At 41.2% G+C, this 19,732-nt stretch overlaps 4 protein-coding genes across 8 annotated transcripts; 2 read left to right on the top strand and 2 right to left on the bottom strand.

Annotated features, from left to right (window-relative positions):
• Positions 1–238: 238 nt before the first annotated feature.
• On the top strand, positions 239–4,005 carry LOC111599686. Its single transcript, XM_023315391.2, has 4 exons — positions 239–968; positions 1,342–1,392; positions 2,153–2,310; positions 2,375–4,005. The coding sequence occupies exons 1-4, from the start codon at positions 774–776 to the stop codon at positions 3,402–3,404; spliced, it is 1,434 nt and encodes a 477-aa protein (XP_023171159.1). The 5' UTR covers positions 239–773; the 3' UTR covers positions 3,405–4,005.
• A 225-nt stretch (positions 4,006–4,230) lies between these two features.
• Positions 4,231–5,359, bottom strand: LOC111599725 (PRADC1-like protein). The gene is made up of 2 exons (XM_023315469.2): positions 4,950–5,359; positions 4,231–4,875 (listed from the first exon to the last, which is right to left on the bottom strand). Exons 1-2 carry the CDS (start codon positions 5,237–5,239, stop codon positions 4,581–4,583), a joined length of 585 nt encoding a protein of 194 aa, XP_023171237.1. The 5' UTR covers positions 5,240–5,359; the 3' UTR covers positions 4,231–4,580.
• A 494-nt stretch (positions 5,360–5,853) lies between these two features.
• LOC111599726 (CCHC-type zinc finger protein CG3800) lies at positions 5,854–7,105 on the top strand. The gene has a single exon (XM_023315470.2). It carries the CDS (start codon positions 6,121–6,123, stop codon positions 6,622–6,624), a length of 504 nt encoding a protein of 167 aa, XP_023171238.1. The 5' UTR covers positions 5,854–6,120; the 3' UTR covers positions 6,625–7,105.
• A 3,882-nt stretch (positions 7,106–10,987) lies between these two features.
• LOC111599732 (receptor expression-enhancing protein 2) lies at positions 10,988–19,532 on the bottom strand. 5 transcript variants are annotated; one of them, XM_023315481.2, is made up of 9 exons: positions 19,151–19,529; positions 18,945–19,061; positions 17,103–17,175; positions 16,734–16,931; positions 16,527–16,640; positions 13,439–13,719; positions 13,225–13,366; positions 11,489–12,194; positions 11,059–11,164 (listed from the first exon to the last, which is right to left on the bottom strand). In XM_023315481.2, the coding sequence occupies exons 2-9, from the start codon at positions 18,974–18,976 to the stop codon at positions 11,145–11,147; spliced, it is 1,566 nt and encodes a 521-aa protein (XP_023171249.2). In that variant the 5' UTR covers positions 18,977–19,061; positions 19,151–19,529; the 3' UTR covers positions 11,059–11,144. The 5 variants fall into 5 exon arrangements, with proteins under 5 accessions (XP_023171250.1, XP_023171249.2, XP_023171247.2 ...); XM_023315479.2 differs by having other exon boundaries at positions 11,087–11,164; positions 11,375–12,194; positions 19,185–19,532; XM_023315478.2 differs by having other exon boundaries at positions 11,087–11,164; positions 11,375–12,194.
• Positions 19,533–19,732: the final 200 nt, after the last annotated feature.

Consider the following 19,732-nt stretch of genomic DNA (forward strand, 5'->3'; position numbering starts at 1 on the left):
CCAATACTATAAAGAGCCCCTAAAATATAAATTTACTTATTTCTTGACAACCCAAATAGCTGCCTCTTTTAAGGGTAGCGCATTGCACAATATATGATCCTCTGGGTTATCGGAAAGCTAGGCACACAGATGCATGCACACATAAGCAGAGACAGAGGCAGAGGCAGAGGCAGAGACTGAGGCCGCTGGGAACGACTGCCGTTAGGCAGTTGCTGACATTACAATACTCGTCGGCGAGCAGCCATATAGATAACATAAACAAATTCCGTGTTGATTCACGACAAATCAAGAACAATAAACGGATCGCGAGAACTTCTCAAGATAAACATAAAATACATAAAAGCAATTCTACATAACAGCCACACACTGCTACTGCTAGCCACATGTGCATATGGGCAGTTACACATGTATTTGTATTTGCATATGTGCACGCTCGCTTTGGATAGATAGCGGTCACGATAACAAGCTGATTCCTATCTAAACTGTAACAGGTGCACAGCAGCGGAAAGCAGGCGTCGCGTTCTGTTACCGAGATATATTCCATTGATAAGGGGCCCTCGGGAGAGCGTGCACGGCGAGCACGCTGTGAGCAAAGCTCGAAGAGAGCTTCAACGTGACAGCAGGAAAGCTTCGACGTCGACGTCGACATCGACGTCAACGACGACATAGGCATAGGCATCGGCCTCGACATCGGCTTCTGTGTCGCTCGCGCTCGGCTCGCTGTGCGCGGCTCGAGTTTCAATTTATTCAATTTACCGTTATAGCAGCAATTGATGAAATCGCCGACGACGACGACGCCATTGGCGACAGCGACAACGACAACGACTACAACACCAGCAGCAGCCACAACGGCGATAGAAACAGAAGCAGAAGCAGAACGAGCAACAGCTCAGCTCAGTGAGTCGCCATCGACATTACGGTGCAGCCGCGCCACATCCGCCGCCTCATCCTGGCTGCACGAGCTCATCGTAAGTTTTTCCAACTCGTTCGTGCTCTCTCGCTGTTCGCGTTCAGTTGTTGCTGTGCCGCCAACGCCGGCGATCGTCGTTTCAGCCGCTCCAATCATCGCTCCAGCTCCAGTCATTGTCACTCTCATCAGCAACCACCAACGTCCAGTCGTTATGTGTGTGTGCGTGCGTGCGCGCCTGTATTACTGTTGTTGTCGTCGCACTTCTGCTCGCTGTTATTGTTTTTGTTTTTGGTGTCGTAGTAATCGTTGTGGTTGTTGCGTGTAAACTTACTTTGTCTCTGTCTGCGTCTGTCATGTATCGTAATAATGCGGATAGTTCTTTCTGTTTCATCAATCGCTTAAACGGCACCACCCACGATGAACCCCAACAGCCGGGCGAACATGAGCCCACATCGGCGATCCTCAACTACTGCAAGCGCAAGGTACGTTTCGTGGCTATACAAAAATACAGTGAAGACAAAGATGTTTGCAATAAGCGAACTTGTAAACAGTGCGCACTCGATATAGTAAACGAATACCATTAAATAAGACGAACATACAGTACATGAAAATATATATATATATATTCAGACGTATGTATGTGTATATACACAGCTCAGTTCTGATATTTAACTGCAAAAGTACACAGCGAGAAATTTTATTGTTTATTTGTTAATTAAGTATGCGACACGTAATCGCAAAAACAAAGTTATTAATCTAAAACATTTATTTGACTTATAATTAAAAATCAGAGCTTATCAAATTCATTCTAATATACATATATAATATGCAAACTCCATGTAGCCGGACCAGCGTCCTCAGTGAGCGTATGTACAAGGGCGGGTTCGTTATCCGAAAGATATTTGCTGCTCGCATAAACTTAACAAACTAGAAAATTGAATGATGTAAACGACTTCATATAATTCCATACTCAAATAACTCCTATATGATATAACTGCTGATTCGGTAGATTCCTACGTATGGATTTCCTAAGCTCAATCATTACAGGCATAAAAGAATATCTGTAAAGAATATAATATAGTTGATATTGATCAATAATTCATATATTCCATATGCTGAAATATATCACCTAAGCAAAGTTTTTAGATAAATCCTAGATTATCTGCCCAACAACAGTTCAGTTATCTAGTTTACTATAGCGAGTGCACACTGTACCTAATTGGTGTTATGGACTCATTACAGTTCCTGCGGCCATATGTGGCCATCCTGACCTTGGTTGGCCTCAATCCCATTTCCACGGATATGACCAATGTGCGCGCCTGCTGCAGCTACGTCCAGGCGCTGATGGTCTTCTTCGTCCTGCTGACGGGCTACGTGCTGCGCTATCTGTGTGGCTATCGGTGAGTACCGCGGCCAGGTGCAAATAAGCGCTAAGCAGTGTCCAACAATTTACATTGTTTACAGTGGGGATCGCGGATTCAGCAGCCTTCGGGACATACGACCTGGCGGCAATGACAGCGATGTGTGCGGCTCCGCCTCCGCCACCACTGCGACCAACACAATTGGCGAACTGCTCTTTGGCTATGTGGTGCCCAGTCTCCTCAACCTGCTGAGCTTCGTTTCAGCGGTGCTTGTCTGCAAGGTGATCGAGCACGAGCAGCTCCAAAATCTAATCGAACGGGTGTTTCTGCTGTCAGCGAAGCCCAAGCGCTTGTGCCGCATGCTTTGGCTCTATTTGGGCGTGGCGCTGGCTCTGCTGTTGCTGCTGTTTGGCTACGCCTGCTGTGTGGTGTTTATGCAGCAGGCACAGATCATCAAAGTGGCTTGGCTGGCCGAGGCGTTGCGCGACTGGGAGCTCTGGCTGCGCATTGGCCTGCTGAGCACCATCTTGCTGCAGGATCTCGTGGAAATCATTGTGCTGAGCAGCTATTACCTTGAATGCTATTTGCTGCGCGTGCATCTGGAGTCGCTGTCGCACAAGCTGTTGATGCACTCTATCGATTCGTTGGACTGGATGCGCGAGATCCTGGAGTTCCGCAAGCTGCTCGAGCGGGTGAATCAGCACGTCTCCATACCCGTTTGCTTTCTGATTGTCATGAATCTGGCGTACGCCTTTGCGGGGCTCGTTTATCTGTTCAAGGATTTCGACTTCCACTATTGCGCCTTGAAGCTGGTGCTCCTGAACATAGCCAACGTCATGTTGTGGCTGTTTCTGGGCTTGCTACCATTCTTTGTGGCCGGGTCCGTAACTCGTGTCTGCCAGAACGCCCAGGCAAACGGACATCAAATACGTGTCCGTCCATTTGTATACCACAATACCTCCGCCGAGGATCTCAATTCAACGTTGCTTTTCGCCTCCTCGCTGGACATGTCCGCGAAGCTCTTCCGCATGCCCATCCAGTCGAACTATCTATGCTTCGCAATACTCGTGGTGACCATTGTGGTCCTCACCTTGGGCATGTGCCTTAATCTGAGCGCCTTGGGCAAGTTCTGATTCCGTCAACTCTTTCCATAGCAGGACTTAATATAATTAGCTTAGCCTCAATCAAGATTTACGCGCAGCTTAGACTTTTCGCTTAAGTTTTGACTTTATTTACAAATTAAGCTTGGGTTCTTCTCCTCTTGTTCCTTACGTTTGTTATGGGATTGCTTTTGTTTACAATTTAACTACTTAAATTCAGTTCATTTTTCAGTTATTTCTTACAGATTTTTTCTTCTTTTTCTTTTGTTTAGTCTAGGCTGCAAACCAAGTTTCACAAATTGCAAACAAATAGTTGTAGAAACTGTAAATGTAAAATATATAATTTAAAGACTAATAAATAACTGTATATATCTTTAATGTAAGCATCAAAAGTTATGGGCTGTGCTTTTAAACTTGGCAACAAAATTGCGTAAGAGTCGTAAAATGTAGTGATAAAAATATAAATAATAAAAAAACTCTGAAGACTGCATCGTATTACTGTGCAAAAGCTAAAATAATATTGTTTAAGCGCTCGAAATATAAACAAATAGTGTGAATAACAGTTTTTCTTAAACTTAAAATGACTGAATCGTCTGTTTTTACAAATTCCAACACAACAAAGATGTATTCTAAAGTTAAATTTGCAATATAATAAATTGTTTTAAAATTCTGTCTAAATAACTAAAAATCAAATATCAGAAATTGATTTTAAGTCTTTTCAATATTATAATTTACTTTTGCAGTTCATAAATGTTAAAATGCCACAGAATATTTTGAAAAGTGAGCAAACTAAATGCCAGAAATTGTTTGTGAACATTAGAAATACTCAACTGTTTTTTATATTATTCTGTATTTGAATTAAAATTAAAATAAATCCTGAAATGCCTGATTTTCGAGCTTAGAAAGAATTTAATGGTTTGTAAGTCAATTGTGGTACAATATAAATTACAACTACAAGTTTATCAGTGTTTTCTGTAGTCCCCACTAGATAAATATTGCAATATTAGAGCCATGCTTGAAATACTGTGGTTAAAATTCTAGAGCAAAGGTTTGAATTGTGTTCAGAATAAATTCTAGCGATTTGCAGCCGAGCTAAATAGATTTATGTATATACTATATTGTTGACTGACTAAGTATGCACTTTGGTTTCAGATTTGTTTTTTGTTTTAGTTTTGGTTTTAATTTCTGGTAGCTGCCTTCATTTCAGGTTCACCAGCCCAGCCAGGGTGGATGATTGATTTTAGATGGCGGGGTAAAGGTCAAGTTGACAGGTATGTTGATCAGCGCATGGAGACGCTTCAGCCGAAGCAGCGTGCTGCGTATGATCATGCCATTCTTTCCTAGCAAAAAGCCAGCGGGAATTTGGGCGTCACGGTTCGTCTTATCGTGAATCATCTCAATGTAGAGTTCGAATTCTGGTGATTTTGAATTGTATTCAGTGATAATAGCGCCAATGGCGCCGGCGGCCTCGGCATGCAGTGTTTTGGTAAGAAATGAGCACTCTCTGTCGCACAGATAACGGTGAATAGGTTAAAAATAGTTACTCATTTTGATAATAAATGATAATAAAATACTTGCCCTCTGTCCATAAGGGCAATGCTGCCATGCATCTCTCTACCATTGCGAAGTTGTTGACAGGCTTCGGGTGGATCGGCAAGTACCATGGGCACACCTTCCAGTTTTTGGTTGAATGAGACACCAAAGTCCTTGGCCGGCCGCAGACGGTAGGTGTATTCCAGATCTTGCGGCGAAATGATTTCGAAGAACACGTCACCTGCAATTATGTCCTGCGTGGTGACTGGCATGTGGATTGTGGACGTGGCTGTGCATTTGCTCAGAATGGCAATCGCTACCAGAACAAATAACATTTTGCATACATAACTAGCGCTAATTTATTGTTGGTAAAAACACATAAAAATACATTGCACAGGTGCAAAATATTGCTAGAGATTTAATGGGCTGCCAACTCATTGTTATATGCGCGAATATGGCAAGGCTGCCGGTTACAGATCTGGCAGCCTACTTAACTGTGGACAGTGGTACGAGTGTACACGTAAAGTAAACTTTATTGAGTCTCAGACCTGAGCTATTTAGGGTCTTACGATTATGTACCAAATGCTTTCCGGGGTGTGACTGATCATATCTTTTCAAGAGGAAAGTTACGCTCGATATGACCGAAGTTAAGAATGATGCTGCCCAACTGAACGAATATAAGAAATCTAACAGTATGTAACCCTTGTCCTGCAATCGGAATGATTAAATTAAATTTAAATGTAAGCTATCTAAAAACATAGTTGCATTTTTGTTTTAATTCGATATAGTTGGCTGTGCCGTATCTTAAAATCGGGCGGGCTTGTGCGTGCAATTCTAAATTTGGCAGCATATTGCTAAGATTTTGTACCAATGTATACCGCGTGGAATTGCAGTGTTGCAGTTGTATAGTCAAAGCATCCCTGTGTGTGCTCGTTGTTTGTGACTGTTCAGCGGCGTTTTTCCATACTCGATACTCAAATTGCTGGCGATACCATTGTACTAGTTTTGTGTGGTAGCCATTTTAATTTTTGGCGTCGAAAAAACTACGGCAAGCGATTTTCGCATATCCTGTAGTTTTGTTTAATTGCATTTAACGCAAATCAGTTTTGCTCGTGGAGGCAGCAGTAGCTCAGCTCGTGTGTGAGTGTCGGACGATACGAAACGTGTGGTTAAAACAGTTGTACGCCGATTCTCTAATTAACTCAAGTACAGTACAATGTCGATGTCTGCCACGTGCTACAAGTGCAACCGGCCGGGCCACTTTGCCCGGGACTGCAGCCTCGGTGGAGGACCTGGAGGCGGTGGACCCGGTGGTGGCGGTGGTATGCGTGATGGCGGTGGTGGTGGCGGCGGTGGCGGTGGCATGCGTCGCAATCGTGAAAAGTGCTACAAATGTAATCAATTTGGGCACTTTGCACGCGCGTGCCCCGAAGAAGCGGAGCGCTGCTATCGCTGCAACGGTGTTGGCCACATCTCCAAGGACTGCACTCAAGCCGACAATCCGACGTGCTACAGGTGCAACAAGCCCGGACATTGGGTGCGCAACTGCCCCGATGCGGTCAACGAGCGCGGCACCGGGCCAGCAAACGTCTCATGCTATAAGTGCAACCGCACCGGACACATCTCCAAGAACTGCCCGGAGACGTTAAAGACTTGCTACGGCTGCGGCAAGAGCGGACATCTGAGACGTGAATGTGACGAGAAGGGTGGACGGAACTAGAGAAAGCGGCGTGAACGCTCTCTGAGAAATCAACGAAAATGTTTTGTCAAATAAAAAAAAATGAAAAGAAAAAATATTTAATGAAAAAATCAATTGCCAGCCAACAACAACAAAAACAGCAAAACGCAAAAAGAAGAAGCGACCAATCAGTAAAACCAAGTCAAGATCAACAGACACGAAATCAACCCCAACCAAACACACACACGTACATACACACCCACACAGAATCACATCCATACCCACACACATACATATATATCTAACCATCATCTAAGCAGCACATCTCTAATTCCAAAGCTCCGAGCCTGCGGTCGTAGAAGAACAGTGTATACACAAGCAACAACTAGGAGAAAGCACGATGGACGAGAGAAGAGAAGACAACGATGGCGCTAGTGGCGCTGGAAGGCAGTAGTAGATGAAAAAGAAGAAGAAACAGACGTCGTTGTATTTTAGTAGCTACTACCACAATATCAACAACAACTACATTATTATTATTATGCTGCAAACGTGTTTGAATTTACTAATTACAATTATAACGAATGGAAAGAAAAACTATATAAGAATATATAATTTACCTTAAAAAACTCGAAAATAAATATATATAAACATATATATATATATATATGTATATATATATATATATATATATATATATATATATATATATATATATATATATATATATATATATATGTACTACAAAGTATCCTATTAGGAGCTCCAACACGCAGAAGATAAATAACAACAAATTGAAGTAGGAGGAAAGAAAGAGGCGATAGAGAGAGAAGAGAAGCTTGTTACTCCACAGAGCTGCGGCCGGCGAGCTTTTGCACTTCACCTATCACATCAACAAGCAAGATCTCTAGCGGGTTAGCTATTCTAGCTGGCAGCAACAAGAACAACAGCGAAAACTTAACAATGGCAGATAGTAGATGATACAAGAAAATGAGGCAAAAAGCTACACGAGGATGCGAATGAGGATGAAGATGAGCTAACAGACAAACCTTTTCACTTGAGCAAGACAAAAAAAACAAGGCGAACTACGAAGATAATGATTATGATAAAAAATTCAAATATCACTGTGATTGTTTTTTAATTGTAAATTAAAATGCTGGAGCTGCTGATTTGAGACAAAAGAAATAATAATAATAACCCCACAATACAAATGCGTGTTTCACTTGAATTGAAACTTCTTTATTTTTACAGATCACCCGCTGTTTCTTCCCTTCCCTGTTCCCGTGTTCCCCCTGTGAACCAGTTCTGATACCAGTTCTTGTTCTCTAAGCCGGCAAATGCAGCAGCAAAGCCAGAGCAGCTGCCCCTCCTGATTTTTGAGCGAACACATGGCACGGCAGCTGATAGTCCGGCCGGCCGCCTTGCTCTCTTGCTCGCTCTCAGTCCGTTTGTACTGAGTCAGCTTGGTGGAGGTGCCGCCACATAAAGCAAAAATTTTGCCTTTGTTTCTAGCGTATTGCCGTGTGCATGTGCGTGCGCGTATGTGTTTGTGTTTGTGTTTGTGCGCTGCTTTCTTTGCTTTGCTTTGCTTCCTTGTGCACCGAGACCTACAAGTATATTAAGACACACACACACACGTGGGCATAAACCATACATTGCCTACATATATATGTATTTATGTGCTGCTTCTTTAAACAAAGTACAGTCGTCGCCATGCGCTGCTAATGGTGAAATCTTGCAAGCGACACACACTCGCAAATATAAGTATGCATGTATGGGAACGGTGAGCTGGCAATGCTTGTGACGAAGGGCTATTGGGGAGAGGGCAAAACTTCAACTTGACTGCGTGGTCTGCATTGCTGCACTTGGCAACAAGTTTCACCCGGCTGGCTGCATGCGCACCGCGCTCAATCGCTCTCTCGTTGCTGATTGAGGGTCAAGGTCAGCGAGCATTCGCATCAGCTGCTGCGCATGTGCAACTCTTACGCCAAGCTTCATGTGGAACTGAGCAGAGCTGACGATGGCCACCTAAACTGCAGCCTGAATTTTTATGCACTGTACTTGAACATGATTCGCGAGTTTGTGTGTGTTTATGTCCGTGTGTGTGTGTGTGTGTGTGTGTGTATGCGTGCATGCGAATCTTGTGGAATGGAAGTGAAGTCACGATTGGAAAAGACTGGAACTGAAACTGGAATTTCATGCACAACTAATGTAAAATGAGTGCATACCTAAATATTATTTATTTATTTATTACCAGCTTTTTATACAACACTTTAATGGGAAAGTCTATATACGTACGTTGTGTCAAATTCGCACATATTTTCAATTGCCGGCGTGATGACTAAGAACATATGTAGTTATCTCTGCACACGCACACAAATGTCTGCATGCACATACACATTCACACAGATGCACACGTGCACACTTTTCACTGATGTCCACACATGCATATGTATGCATTAGGTATTCATGGCGAATATTTACTGTACTGTAAATTTGGGTATTATGTATTTATCTTAAAAAAAACCTTATGCAAACTTATGCAAAACTTATTCAAAAGGCGAGCTTCGACGAACTTGACTATGTTCATACTTATTCATGAAGTGAACGGGAATATCGGTTTTGCGCACTTCTGAGTAGCCTCGTCTGGTAAGGTGTTTGCAATATTTCCGATATACTCACTATACTCGCAAATATATACTCGCAAACCAAGACCAAACTCTTATATCTGCGGTCATTGCGGCAAATCGGCAAAACAATGTATTGCACCGTTTTACTTTACTGATCGACCTGAAATATATAGTATATACACTGCTGGTCATCAGGTTAGCGCCCACTTCGTTATCTAAGCTTTTCAATCGATAGTTCTCCAATATTTATTTATCAATAAAAGTTCTATAAATTCTTTTTAAAATAAAAAATAAAATAAAATAAAAGTGACAACTGTAACTTTTAACATTATGTTAAAAAACATTATTTTTAGGAAAAGTAAAAAAAAAAAACACTAAAAATATTTCCTTCCTAAGTTTTATTTCTTTGTTTTTTTTTTTTTTAATTAAATTGTTTAATTCTTATATTTAAAATATGATATAATCGAAATGACTTCGAAAATGTTTGTGCTGGAAATCTCCTCTAAGTGCAATTTGCAGGTGTCATAGTAAGAAATGGCTTCCCAACCATCACACCTCCAATCCGCTTGGGCATGTTCCTCTTTACGGATATCCTACAATAAATGTTAAGCCCATCCGGTTCTTCCAAATTACATTGTTTTCATCTGAACAAAATACGTACTTCAACTGGGAAGACCAAGTCATATGCACTTGGTCAAAATTTAGGTGTCTTATGCTCCGAGGCTCATTGCGTGGGGTTTTATTTGATTGTTTTAGTTTCTGTAATTAATCAGTTGCTCAAATAAATCTTTAGAACTTTAAAAAACTTTTCTGACGATTTATGGACATTACTAGTGTGAGGATGATGATTTCATTCAATGAAGTTTGTTAAACGGAAATTGGAATTTTCAATTTTCAATGTTTTTTAAGCGAATTTCGGTTATTATTCATGTAGCCGAGAATCAATCATTAATTTTTAATTTAATTTCAGTTCAATTTCTTAGCCTTCACAAACAATTTGGTAGTTATTATTACCAAATTTAGCGAGATATTCATAATTGAATTTTGGGGCGCTATCCTGATGACGAGCAGTGTATCTACGCCGTTATAGGACATCGAGAAAAACTATATATTCCACAGATGTACCCACTCCTTTACAGATAAACTTAAGTTATATATCAGACCTGAACATGTTCAGCCGAACAGAGTATTATGACGTTGATCAGGCCCCACTTCAGCGAAGCTACAATATTTGTCAGCTCTATTCAAATATTTGCATCCAGGCATAAGATATCCTAATGGTTCCATAAAATCGAAAACTAAATTCCGTTATTATTAATTTACATGTGTATTTTTAAGTTTTATTGAATTATCAATTACAATGCATTGAATTTAAACTAGAGAGATAGATCATATTACTTTACTTGATCATTCTTTAGTGATAGGAGCTGGCTGCAGGACATAGGATAATCACATAAATGAATCTATTATATATATCAGCTAGGTAAGTTTGCCATGTAGTAAGGGGGTAGGGGAATAGGTAACGAATCAAAGTACGTTATTATCATTATCATAGTATCAATCACTAGTTCGATTATTATTTAATTACAATTTTAACTAAAAAGTGAGGTTTACATTTGTTCCATTTCCTTCAAATATATCTTCTGCTGTCCACCTTCTACATTGGCCAATTTGAGCACCGAGCAACTTATTGAAAACACATTCCCATAAGGAATTAAGAGAGATATTACATGTATCTGCATATATATATATATATATATATATATATATATATATATGTATATATATATATATGTGTATGTATGTATATATTTATTTCAGATCTGGTAGATCGCGCCTTACTTCTCCTACTTGTTGCGCGCTTTGGCCTGGATTGAGGCATTCGTTGGCAGAGATTTGTCCTTGCGGCTGCTGCTGCGTGGCAAAGTGGTGCAGCTAGCGGACATGGACTTGTCCTAGAAAGAAACCAGATCGAATATATGAGACATGGGCATTATAATAATATTGTAGTCGAGCACATGCTGAAATTGCAAAACATTTGTTAGTAAAGGCAAACACAGACAAACAAGATTCTGTACAGTGCGCAACGAGGGAAGTTTGAGTAGTAAATGGATAGCTGAGACGAGCGGATGAGCTGTACGGGATTTTTAAGGCCTACGGCTTACATCAAATGGACGTTTCTTTAGCTGAGGCGCGGCTGACGCTGGGCTCCTCATCGGCTTGCTGATTAGCCTTGCGCAGCACATTATCTTTGATACTTTTGAATAGATGGCCGATACCTGAGGACTTGCTGCGCTCCAATTGAGACTGCGACTGCGTGGATTGGAGGCTGACGCTGTCCACTGCACGGGACTCCTTGCGTGGCGGCAAAGGCGGCGCTGGTGCACGCCCTTTGGCATGTTGAGCCTTGGGTCGCAGCGGGGAGGTCTCCGGTTCCAGCTGGGCACGGAAACTGTGCTTGATCTCCTCCAGCGTGGCCAGCAATTCGCGAGGCGAAACAGGCTGCGCTCCACTTGAATCTGCTGTCTCAGCGGCAGTATCAAGGCTAGATTCGGTGACCACCAATAAAAAGGGATCCACAAGTGCTTTGTAGTCTTCTGTATCCATGGATTTACTTTGATAGGCGCCCAAATTGATTTCCTTTACACTGGGAGCTTCATTAAGGGCTTCCTTAAAGCAATCTTCAGTATCGTTGAGCTGCTCCGTTACCATTTGCTCTTCATTTGCTGCCTCGTCATGCATGCCCATTGGCAGTTCCTTGTCAGCTGTCTCTGTGCTCTCCACCACATCCATAGCCTCATAGAAGCTATCCTCATCTGCTTCCGCTTCCTCTTGCTGCTCATTGGATTTGTCATTCTCTTCTTCGCTCTCCACAATCTTCAAATGCGTTTGTCTCTGAACTTCTTTGGATTGCTGTGCTCTCATCATTTCAAAGTAACGTTCATTTTCCAAATACACCTCAGATCGCATTTCTTCCAGCATTTGCTAATCGAATTATTACAATAATAACTGTTAAACAACTCGCTAAGGCAGGTTAAGTTGGCCCTAAATGCCTTAGACAGCAGTTGAGCTTGTGCTCGACTCGACTACGAGGTACCCTGAGCCCCCTAGATGATGTTCTAATCATTCTAAACACGCGCTCTGCTTATGGACAGTCTGAGCTTTGCCATAGGCATTTAATTGTTGAATAACTTTTGTTCCACATTGATTAATATTATGCTATTATTCTTGCTGTTAATTATGGCATTCAGATTATTGAATTTGCCAAAGCAGTCTCTAGTCTCTCTCTCTAGTCTCTAGTATTTGAAATATGTGAATTTAAATTTGAGGGGTGGTGTCCAAAGTCCAAAAACAAAATCCCTGTATTCATTACTGGAACCTACACAGTAAATCTGAAGCCTTCTACATTTACGATACTCAAGCTATGCTTAGAAAACGATATTTATCGATGGACGAGTTATCGAAGAACAAACATAAAAGAAAGATAGAAGAACAGACACTCAAGCGACTGTAGATCGACTCAGCCCGTCATTCGGATATAGTTTAGTATATACTTTATGGGCTCCACGCCTGCTTCTGTCTGTTCCATGCTGTACCCTGAATTGCCAGTTTCAAATCTCGCGCTTTTGTATGAATTTAAGAGTCGACGCTTGTTAAGATGTTACGATTTAACAAGGGCCGTTTGAACAAAGCTATTTTACATAGTTTATTTATGAGGGGCGGTTTCTGGAATATGGCAATATATTCTACTGGTCAGTCCAGAGTCAGTCAGTCATTTAGAGACTTGGATTTGGGTCAAGCTTAAATGCTTCGCGTGGACAATATTTCATATCTCGAATTGCAGTTACATCACCTACCAAAAGGGGCAGCAGTTATTGTTTGTACAAATCTAGGTATTTCAGGAAAATATTCAATACATTTCTCGACATTTTCTTTTTATAAGCAATCAAAATAAAATTCTTTGAAAATGCTGTATAGAAAGTAAATTCACCTAAATTCTAAGCGGAAATCTCACCTCGTTACGTTTTGACTTCACACGCGCCTTGGAAGCATTTGTCATGGATGAGGTGCGGCTCAGTCCGGTGCCGAGTGGAGCGCTAACCGGCTCGGCGCTGGAGTAGCCTGAGCTGATGTCATCCGTGCTGCGTATGTTGTAGCTGAATGGATGCGCATGGAAGCGTGTTAAATTGACGCACTCGACCAGAATCGTGCGCTATTGAAACACTCACTTGAAATCGCCAGCATGCTTGCCCGACGCCGCTGAGCTGGAGCTAACGTCCACCTCTGTGAAGTACATGCCCGTGGAGTGGCGTGTGCCGCTGGCTGAGCGGCCCACGGGCGTCTGATGGCGCTGCCTCAAAAGACGCGTTGGCTGTGGGCGCATCATCACCGATGAAGTCGATGTCATCATGACCTCGTCGAGCTCGTCCTGGGTCCGATGAACATCGGGTTCACTGAGATCGCTCAGGCTGTAGCTACGCTTGATGGTCTGCACCAGATTGCCACCGCCCTTGACGCATGAAGTGAAGAAAGCAAAGCGAGAGAGACGTTTGGCTTGGCATCATTTTGCGTATTTATCAGTTAAAATATAATTACAAACTAAACAGACTAAAATATGCATATATATATAGAGATGATTTTAAAAAATAACTGCAATTGAGTGTCTAGTATATAGTGGCTGCGGATGACGACGTTCTTAGGTGTCGCTCTGTTCATAGTGTGCAGAAAAATCGAAATTCGCTTAATTTTGTGCTTTTTGCGTTATGCTGAGTATCATGCGATTTGCTATATATAAATATATTTATATGTGAACAGCTCCTAGTCTCCCTCGACGTCCACATCGGGTGTGGCATCGCGCAGCTTGCGGCGCCCGCGCACTGCACCATCTCCCAAGTGCAAGTCGGCTATTTTGCTCTTTGAGGCGGCACGTGTCGTGCGCTTCGACACAGGTGGAGAGTCTTTGCCGTTAACAATGACTGTGCGAGTTGTCCGGGTCTTGCGAACGGGCCTATCTCGCAGACGGGCAGCGCCCGCGTCATTGCCATCCAGCTCGGTCATGGCCAGATCCCCCTCGTACAGCTCTGTGATGACCATGCGCTGATCCGCATAGCTCTCAAAGCCATTCAGCGAGTTGGAGCGCGGCAGCAGCATTTCGCTGGCATCCAGCATATCCTGATCCCGCGAGAGCTCGCTAGCCGACTGCGAGCTTTGCAGGCGGTGCACATCGGCCGCTGTAGGTGAAGCCAGCTGAATAGTCTACGCGTGGCGATTTGTTAGTATTGGCAGGCGTTGCAGGTTTGCAGGTTTGCAGGTGTGCAGGTGTGGTTCGTTTTAATTGTAAGTCAAATGCAAAGAAACATAAGTGAGAAACCCAAAATAGGAAAAAATCATAGTTAATAAAAATAGGCGAACGCAGTGAGTGTAAAATAAATATATGTATGAAAACAAAGTGCAATCAAAAGGAGGGCAGCAGATGCAGATGCAGAAACACGCACACACACACAATCTCTCTCTTAGCTTGGCTAACGAGTTGTCGCAGTCTGAATTGGTCGGGCACATGCCAATCCCCCAGCTATTTATATGCCCTACCCCTAGAGGCGCTGCAATTGCTGCATATATATACATATATGTAGCTTGAAATAGAATACGTAATTGTTCTAACTGAATGGGTATGCATTTGTAGAAACAATATATTGAATACTGAACAAGGTAGCAGGAAAAAGTTAATTTGATAATACTAATACAAACTGTTATAATACAGCTTTACATACTAGATCTAAACAGTATTGAGTTTTGTGCAATCCACATGTTAAAACCTTGAAACAATCATTCAGTAATCACACTCAAGCTATGATGAAATATTTACTAAAAATAAATGAATAACTGAATAAAATGTTCATAATAATGAACCAAATCACAAAAGTTTTAGTAGCTTAAAAAAGAGAGTTCGGATTGGCTTAAAATTAAGACATTAGTTACGCAATATTATTGCAACGATTAAGACATTTAGATTTTAATAAGAAAATAAGTTAAGGCCTGTTGCACAGTTTGGTCATACGATAAGATTTCCAATAAAGATAAGAAATATAGTAGAAAAATAAATCATATCTTCAGATAACTAAGCAATGTGATTTAGTATCATATATTAAGGTTATATATATTGAGTTTTAGTAACGAAGTGCTGGAAATATATTTATATATATATACATTCTGTGGCTTCTCGTCATGCATTGCTACTGGACGCAGTTTGTCCTCCAACAAAGAAATGCTCTGTCATATATAGAAACAGACTCTGAAGTATATATAATACCTATATATATATATATATATATGTCTAGTGCTTTGTGTGTGACCACAAAGACCTGCACATGGCGATAAAGTTGATGATTAATGCGCTTTGTATGCAAGAAGCCACAAGAACTGAATCAATTTCCTTATAAAAAGCGAAGCCCACTTGAAATAGTAGAGTTACGTAAATTTGTACAAATTTATAAACATCTGCAAGCAACAACATCAACAACATCAGCAACAAACAACATCTAAACAAAATTTATTGCAATATGAAATGTTGTTTACATTATTAGGTCTACGGCAACATTTTGCTTGATTCCGATATTAAGACCCAATTTTGTGCTACATTTAGATAATCTACTATATATGCATATATGTATACTATATATATATAATGTTGGGCATTTTTATTAATTTTTGTGTATCCACAAAGCTTTTAATCTCACTAACTTTAAGCCTATTTCTAGAAAGCGCTGAATACATATGAAATCAAACTAAAAACTTACAACTAAAACAAAACAGACACAACATATGGCACAGGTTCGAACATACATCGTAGTATTTTCTACTTGTTTGTTTAAATGATATTTAAAGTTAATGAAAACAATGAAACAAATGATGATGCTGATGACGAAGTCGTCGCGAGTCTGGCACGCGGCCGCTGCTCGAGAGTTGCTCTTGATGAAGATCTGTTGTTATTGTTGTTGTTGATGATGAGAAATGAGCACCGAACGGGGCTCGCTGAGCGAAAAGAAAAACATTGCGCAAGCATTTTCTATATAGAAATTGAGGCGTTTCTTAACCGGCGGAGACTGCTGCTGAGGCGGCGACTGTTGTTGTTTGTTGCTCATTTCATTTTATGCAACGACGCTGGTGGCAAATTGTTGTGGAAGCAATTGAAAAATGTGCCAGATGAATTGGTTGTGCGTTTCAGTGTGTGTGTGATGCGATGTGATGTGATGTGATAAATGTGTGTGTGTGTGTGTGTGTATATTACATGTGTGTTGCTGCTTTTGTTCGAGTTACCTTTATGGCAGTCTGCATGATGACGTTTGTGGCATAGTTAACACCCTTTGATCCCAACTGCAGAACCGCTGAATAGCCACGCTCGCGTGCCTGATTCAAATACTCATCGATTTCCTGTTCCAAACCAAAACAAAGAGAGCTTTATTAATATGAAAGAGACCGAGAGAGAGAGTATACATGTATTTAAATATATTTATCAGAACGCACCTGTTCACGTCGTGTCAGCATGGGATGCACGAATTTGCGATACAAAGTGGAGCTACCCTTTGTGGCTGGCGATAGCAGCCACAAGACAATTACCACCTTGACCTCATAGTAGAAAGGGAACCATGATAAAAATATGTCCGTAAATGTTTCAATGCATGTGAAAAATGCAAAGACAATCCAGTACATCATCCACTTGACCTATATACAAAGTCAGATATGTGAGACTATATATAAAATATGATATTTGTGGTCCGCCTCTTAAAGAGTAAGAGTTCAGTTGTATACATGAAGCTATTAATAATATTTGAATATTGCATTTGTGACATTATAGCTTATATTCCTAATAGTTAGTTTTAGTATCATACTTACATATTCCTTGACATTCTTTGTACGCACCGCCTTGTAGGAGGCATAGGCCGGATATAGAGTGCCGAAGAACAATCTGAAAGCGGGAAACAATAAACTCTGTGCACAAGTGCGAGGCGCTATAAATATAATGATGAGCGAGCAAATGCAGGCCGTATTGAAAGATAGACGCGGCAGTGGCCAGCGCTGTAGAAGCTCTAAGAAACGGCCCAGGGCATTCAAGTTCTGCACCACATTGGAGCCGGCAACTGGCGCAGCAGCGTCTCCTGCCGTTGGCTGCTCTACAATGTAGGGTCCCTCATAGTCGAAGTCTGTGAAATCGCTGCTCAAAGAGTTAACCGAATCGTGCAGGCCGAGCTGTCGCTGCAACTCCAGCTGCTCTAGCTGCTGTGGTGGATAGATAAATTTTGAGTACACAGGCACATAATGGCCAGCAGCTGCCTGCTGCTCCTCTAACGAATAGCTGCGTCCGTATAGGGGCTGTGCCTGGTGACGTAGGTATTTAATATTAGCCGGACGCGGCCGTAGCTGCTGCTGCGGCTGATAGAGCAGCTGCTCCTGCAGATAGCTGGGCCGGCTCATGGCTCACGCATTGCCGAGCACCAGAGCAAATAATGCGTCGTTCCTAACAGCTAAAACGACGCGCAAAGACTATTCAGACAGATTCCACCAGAGAGCGTCTAATGCTCCCCGTAACACAGAATGCTCTACTATTAATAGCACAGCAACAGCCAGCTGCTGCGCTCTATTGCAGCAAACACTGCCCCCAAAATGTGAGCGAGAAAAATTCTACAGGAGAAAAAGTGAATCTGATTTCAAATCGGAATCGGAATTGGAATTGGAATTGGAATCGGAATCTATTAGCTGATCAGCGCTTGGAAGCGCTAAAAATATTAACAAAAGCAGCAGTGTTTTCATGGAGATCTGGCCGGCAGAAAATCATTCGGCGAGTGGAACATTAGACTGGCCTCCATTGAGCTGGCTATATATACGTATGCATGGCGGACGAGTGCGTCAACCTCGCACTGGCACGCACACACACACACACGCACACTGATTTTGAAAGCCTTATAAGGCGCCCGCTAATATTGACTTTGACGCTGCACAACGGCTAACGGTAATTTCTGACGCTGATTAATAAAAAAATTGATTCACTAGCAACCATGATGAACAAAATAAATGAAAAGACGGTAACGCTCGAAAAATCACAGCACAACGCCCACCCAATTAGGAAGCAGAATCAAACAAATTAAGCGAACTACGGAGGCAAGGCCAATAACTCGATTTGAAAACAACAACAAAAAAAAAAAGAAAAGAGTTTTGCTCGCTCACAAGCTCTTTTTCTTTTTTTTTGGGGGTCAGCAATAACAACAACAACGATAGTGACTACGCATTCGTGCGTGTGTGTTGGTGTAGTTGCTGGCCTCATAAAGAGACATACATATGCATATACAAATATACTCTTGCAAGGAGTATGTTAGCCAAGTCATCACAAATATTTAGTAACCTTTTCTTTTTACATACGTATAGTTATGTCGTTTGTTATTGGAAAATTTAAAAAACGTTCATATATAAGAAATAAAATAAATTATTTAGCTTAAGGTATTGTAAATTAATTAATTTGAAAAAAGCCCGGTTGAAAAGTTAATAACAATAATGAAGAATTATAAAGGATTATTAACTATTTAGATGCTTTCATATTACTTTTGTTATTTTAATAGATCAACTTCAATTTTCAGTTGTAAAACAATATAACACAGTTCACACACACGCTTGCAAGAGTATTCAATCTTCGGAATGCCAAAGCAAGTAATAGAACTTGATTCTTATTTGTTTCTTACTCACATTATTAGCCGTGAAAACAAGCTGCTGATCATATTGAAAGTTTTGAGCGTCCTTTGTGACGCTGTTTTGCTTCTGGCGGTGGCGGAGGCGCTGCTTTTGCTATTGCGTCTGTCGTTGCTGTCGCGTAGAGACAATGAAAATTCAATTACATGTAAAGGAACTTGCGATTGTTCGTCAATTAGCAGCGTTCTGTGACTGGAGCTTACCTTGGTCTTTAAGTTCTCTTGCACAATCACTCACCTAATTTGCAGTCGTTCTACTTAAGCCCGTTTCAGTTTTAATGTGTACTCGTTTTAAGACATACAAATTTTGACATTTACGATGCTTTATGCTTTTTCTTTTGGTTGCTGTGATTCTGTGTTTGCTAATTACAACGATAACAACAATACTGTAGCACCGTGTTGCGCAGCATTCCTCTAAATAATTGCTCAATAGCTTTAACTACATTTTTTGTTGATTTTCGTTTCATCTACTTCATGCAGTTCCTTTTTTCAGCATTGCGCGCGCGAACAATGCTTTTGTTAAACAAAAACGCAGACAGAGACAGACAAACAACAACACAGCTGGAGATGTGTGTATGTCGCAAAAACTACAGCTATGTACTATCGATTTTCGATATGAATTAAGCAACAGCTGTTGCACGGTACTGCCAACAAGCAGAATTTTACAGATTTTAAATTTTTTCATATTCCTCGCATACATTTATAGATATAACTTCATCTGAATTAAATAAATAGTAAACATATTTAAAGCTTAGTTAATGCATTTTATCCGTGAAAAAGGCGACC

The sequence above is a fragment of the Drosophila hydei genome, unplaced genomic scaffold, assembly GCF_003285905.1.
Source record: "Drosophila hydei strain 15085-1641.00,03,60 unplaced genomic scaffold, DhydRS2 tig00000060-arrow-pilon, whole genome shotgun sequence".
NCBI lineage: Eukaryota > Metazoa > Arthropoda > Insecta > Diptera > Drosophilidae > Drosophila > Drosophila hydei.

What these genes read in the sequence shown, in the direction of transcription:
- LOC111599726 (XM_023315470.2), top strand. Translation starts at nt 6,121, where the DNA reads ATGTCGATGTCTGCCACGTGCTACAAGTGCAACCGGCCGGGCCACTTT.
- LOC111599725 (XM_023315469.2), bottom strand. Translation starts at nt 5,239, where the DNA reads ATGTTATTTGTTCTGGTAGCGATTGCCATTCTGAGCAAATGCACAGCC. An exon ending in ATTGCCCTTATGGACAGAGG is followed by an intron (nt 4,876 to 4,949) that starts GCAAGTATTTTA and finishes TCTGTGCGACAG; the next exon opens with AGAGTGCTCATTTCTTACCA.
- LOC111599686 (XM_023315391.2), top strand. Translation starts at nt 774, where the DNA reads ATGAAATCGCCGACGACGACGACGCCATTGGCGACAGCGACAACGACA. An exon ending in CCTGGCTGCACGAGCTCATC is followed by an intron (nt 969 to 1,341) that starts GTAAGTTTTTCC and finishes GAACCCCAACAG; the next exon opens with CCGGGCGAACATGAGCCCAC. An exon ending in TCAACTACTGCAAGCGCAAG is followed by an intron (nt 1,393 to 2,152) that starts GTACGTTTCGTG and finishes GACTCATTACAG; the next exon opens with TTCCTGCGGCCATATGTGGC.
- LOC111599732 (XM_023315479.2), bottom strand. Translation starts at nt 18,976, where the DNA reads ATGATCAGCAGCTTGTTTTCACGGCTAATAAT. An exon ending in TGCTGACACGACGTGAACAG is followed by an intron (nt 16,641 to 16,733) that starts GTGCGTTCTGAT and finishes GGTTTGGAACAG; the next exon opens with GAAATCGATGAGTATTTGAA. An exon ending in AAGCATGCTGGCGATTTCAA is followed by an intron (nt 13,367 to 13,438) that starts GTGAGTGTTTCA and finishes GCATCCATTCAG; the next exon opens with CTACAACATACGCAGCACGG.